Raw genomic sequence first — 3,671 nt, 5'->3', positions numbered from 1 at the left:
TGTCCTCCGTGCCAGGTCGGCTGTTTCTGCCGTGGCCCAAACTGTGCACACCGGGTCCAGAGAGAGTTGTGAAACAGCCCCGAGTTTCTGTGTGCTCAATCCAGCCTGACGGTTGCGCCTGCAGGAGCCGAGGCTGCTTTGGCCAGTTCTAATCTCTCGCCCTGTGAGGGGAAGGCAACATGTGTCACAGGCTCAGACACAAGCCGGGCAGGCTTCCAAAGATCGGCAGGGGAGGGTGGCGAGATGCTGGCAACAATACAGCATGCCTGTGCTGATACCAGGCCTTTCACCTGTAGGTGAGGCGATCTTGCCCGAGACTAAAGGGGGTTCAGGCCCCGGATGGTGAGGTGGGAATTTGGGAATCACAGAGACAGAAAGACAGATGGGGGAATAAAAAGAAAAGATATGATGTAAGTGATGCCAATGAGAAGCAAGTCAGGCTTATTGTCAGTTCCTGGAGGCATGTGCCTCATTAGCGGAGGGGTCGCAATGCTCCGTGGCAGAGGACTCACTTTGGTTGCCAAAGGTCAATCCCTGGAATCTCAGATGAGGGGATAGGAGGGATGGGAAAGAGATCTGCCTTATTTTTATTTTGTAGTTAATTTTATTTGCCTTGTCACAGCAAACTGTGCTGGCCAGATGGAGCAAAGGTCTGGTTCGGTATAAGGCGGCTTCCCATGACTGTCACATAGGGTTGCCAACCTCCAGGTACTGAAGGAAAAATCAGACACGGGAATCCTTACCTGGAGTGGAAGGAATCCATTATCTTACCCCCTTTGGGGAAGAATTTTGCACTTTAATCTTGAAAATGGTATTCTGCTGAAACCTGATATTATGGATGGTGATGTATAACTGCACGCAGTATATTTTTTGAAGAAATGAGGAAGAATTGGGCTTCGTGCTCCGAAACGATCGTTTTCTCCTTCAATAGCCTGCTGTGCTGCAAAGAAAGAAATACACCTTAAAGGACATTTTAAGTGAACTTGCTTCAATACTTACTTAACAGAGGAATTGATTGTTAACTTACCTGTTGGAATATCCTGTAAAGAAAAAATACACGTGTTTGTTGGTAATATATGGTGTTGGTGGTTATATTACCACATACTGTAAAGATTTAGCCAGAATATATTTGGCATCATTTACGGCTTGATTCCTGTACTGAACCTCCAGGTACTAGCTGGAGATCTCCTGCTATTACAACTGATCTCCAGCCGATAGAGATCAGTTCACCTGGAGAAAATGGCCGCTTTGGCAATTGGACTCTATGGTATTGAAGTCCCTCCCCTCCCCAAACCCCGCCCTCCTAAGGCTCTACCCCAAAAACCTCCCACTGGTGGTGAAGAGGGACCTGACCCTACTACCACATCAAGGGACGGTTTGCATGCAATCCGCTGCCAATTCAATGATTGTTGATTTTGTCAAATATATTTGCTGCTGATGGGTTTTATCTCAGGCCTTTTATGCGTGGCTGTTTCCTCGCAGTCACACCCGCCCCCCAACTGAAACAGCATCCAGAAACACAGGCAAAACACACGGGGAGAGCCAGGTGACCTCTGACGGTCAAATAAGGCATGCTTAATCAAAGCAAAACTCCAAAGCAGTCAGGAGGGTGACCGCGAGCGAAACAGCCACGCATAAAAGGCCTTAGATTTCATTATTCCTGCCAGCAATGAGTGTTTTAAATTGGGTTTAGGATTTCCACTGGCTTCTCTTCTGGAAGGTTATTAAGAATGATGCTTTGGGGTCTTTAAGAAAAGTTTTCATTCATTCTTTCTTGTTTTTGTCGATGGAAGCCACCTTGAGTATTATTGTACAATCAAAAGGCGGGAGTATCGATCCACCCAATAAATACATGGAATAAATGAGCAATCCGAGATTGAACAGAATTATGTGATACTGCCGTATTTGCAACGCTTTCGGTGGAAGCAATTTGCACATTCCGCCATGAGTCATCCAGTGACAGAAAGATTAGGTACTGACTGATATACTGGCGTGTGTGAATCAACCCCAAGCCAAGAGAAATGAGGTTCAAATCCCTGGACATATTATTATGGCTGTTGTAATTGTTATTATTAGATGCTTTTGATACTTTTCTTTCTGTAAATGGAAATAATGCTGATCCACAACTGTGGTCCCATGGCACTGCTAGGAGACTCTCCCAAATCAAATTGAGCATAGCACATCTGCACTGATCTATACATCAAGATGCTGAAGCTTTTGAGAAGTGTGAAGACCCTTCTGACGCTGCCTTCAGATGTGCCTTGGTTTCTCCAGGGAAGATAGTAACCATCCCTTCAGCTCAGGACCCTTCAGAAACAGGTAAGAAATATTTAGGAGCTGACGAAGAAGAAGAAGAAGAAGAAGAAGAAGAAGAAGAAGAAGAAGAAGAAGAAGAAGAAGAAGAAGAAGAAGAAGCCCACCTCAAGCACAGTGGGAGGGGCTGGACAGATATCCAAATCAATTCATTTTTATATAGATGTGATTTACATTCCAAAGACAGGAGGAAGCCAGGCTCATCTCATGGTGTGGAATGGAGGACTATTATAGCTCATTTGTTAATGCTCAGCTTATCAGTACCTTAGGGTGCCTTAAACAAGCCACTCAGTTGTTTTAGGATTGTCTCCCCACCCCTGGTCTTCAATATGGGACTATTAATACTGATCTACTTTACACAGATCAGGGAAGTACCTATAAAGCACATGCTGAACTTTGAATAGCTGAAATGTGCTAAATAAATTCTCAGATTATTAAGAATTGATTGTCTCATTATATCTTTAATATTTATACCATCTCAAAGCATCTAAAGGTAAGAGTGGTTCTACTGAGAACTTTGCCATTTTCAAATGTGCTGAATTAGCACCACAGACAGACTCAATCTGTGTAGGCATTCTGGCCCCCTTTTCAGCTGGGGTGACCTTTAAATGAGTCATAGGGTTGGGTGGATAATACTTTCCCAGAGAGTTGGCACTTAGGGTTGCCAACCTCCAGGTACTAGCTGGAGATCGCCCCCCAAATTTCCCACTGATGGCGAAGAGGGACCTGGCAACCCTGTTGCCACCCCTTGCTAATTCTACAGTCAGGAATTAGATGACCACTCCCTGCTTGCTTGGTTGTGTCATTTAAATGTTACCTCCAGCTGAATGGGAACTACCGTACTCAGTGAAAAGCAGATCCCACACAGCTCAGTCGATACACACCAGTCCTCAGAATGATGCAAGCAGAATGAAAGCATGCTGCACAACTGCCACTGTGCAAAACCATCAGCGGTAATTGTGCAACATCTCAGTAGCTGGTACTTTTTTTCTGAGCTAACTCCATCGTTTTGGTTTGGTGTTATCATCACTAAGGAATCATCTGGAAGGGCCCTACAGTTTTGCAAGGAGCAAAATATGATGCTCTGAGTGCTGAGGAAAAGTTATATCCTTGCAATAAAAAATACAAGCTGATGAATGGATGGTATGCAAATGAAAACTAAGTGGATTTTTGATGTGTGTGGGCGGGGGGGGGGGATCATTTAGAAGTCCTCCAAGCAAACTTATCAAAGACAGTCTGAGTGAAGGATGGCCAGTTTGTAACATGTAGGATGAATCTCACCTCAGAGAGGTAGGGTTCCCAATTGCTTGATTCTGCTGCCCACCGACTCTCAGCTGGTCGACGGGTGGAAGCAGGCC

At 45.0% G+C, this 3,671-nt stretch overlaps 1 protein-coding gene across 1 annotated transcript in view; it reads right to left on the bottom strand.

Annotated features, from left to right (window-relative positions):
* Positions 1–148: 148 nt before the first annotated feature.
* LOC130490582 (soluble scavenger receptor cysteine-rich domain-containing protein SSC5D-like) overlaps positions 149–3,671 on the bottom strand; it is a 48,588-nt gene continuing 45,065 nt past the window's right edge. The window contains exons 10-11 of the mRNA XM_056864402.1: positions 1,028–1,040; positions 149–161 (exon numbers count right to left, since the gene is read on the bottom strand). Of these exons, the coding sequence (XP_056720380.1) occupies positions 149–161; positions 1,028–1,040 (26 nt within the window). The remainder of the gene's footprint in view (positions 162–1,027; positions 1,041–3,671) is intronic.

Source organism: Euleptes europaea, chromosome 18 (genome assembly GCF_029931775.1).
Source record: "Euleptes europaea isolate rEulEur1 chromosome 18, rEulEur1.hap1, whole genome shotgun sequence".
In the NCBI taxonomy this organism is placed as follows: domain Eukaryota; kingdom Metazoa; phylum Chordata; class Lepidosauria; order Squamata; family Sphaerodactylidae; genus Euleptes; species Euleptes europaea.
Note: the sequence above shows the minus strand (reverse complement) of the source record. Positions and strands in the feature narration are given on the sequence as shown.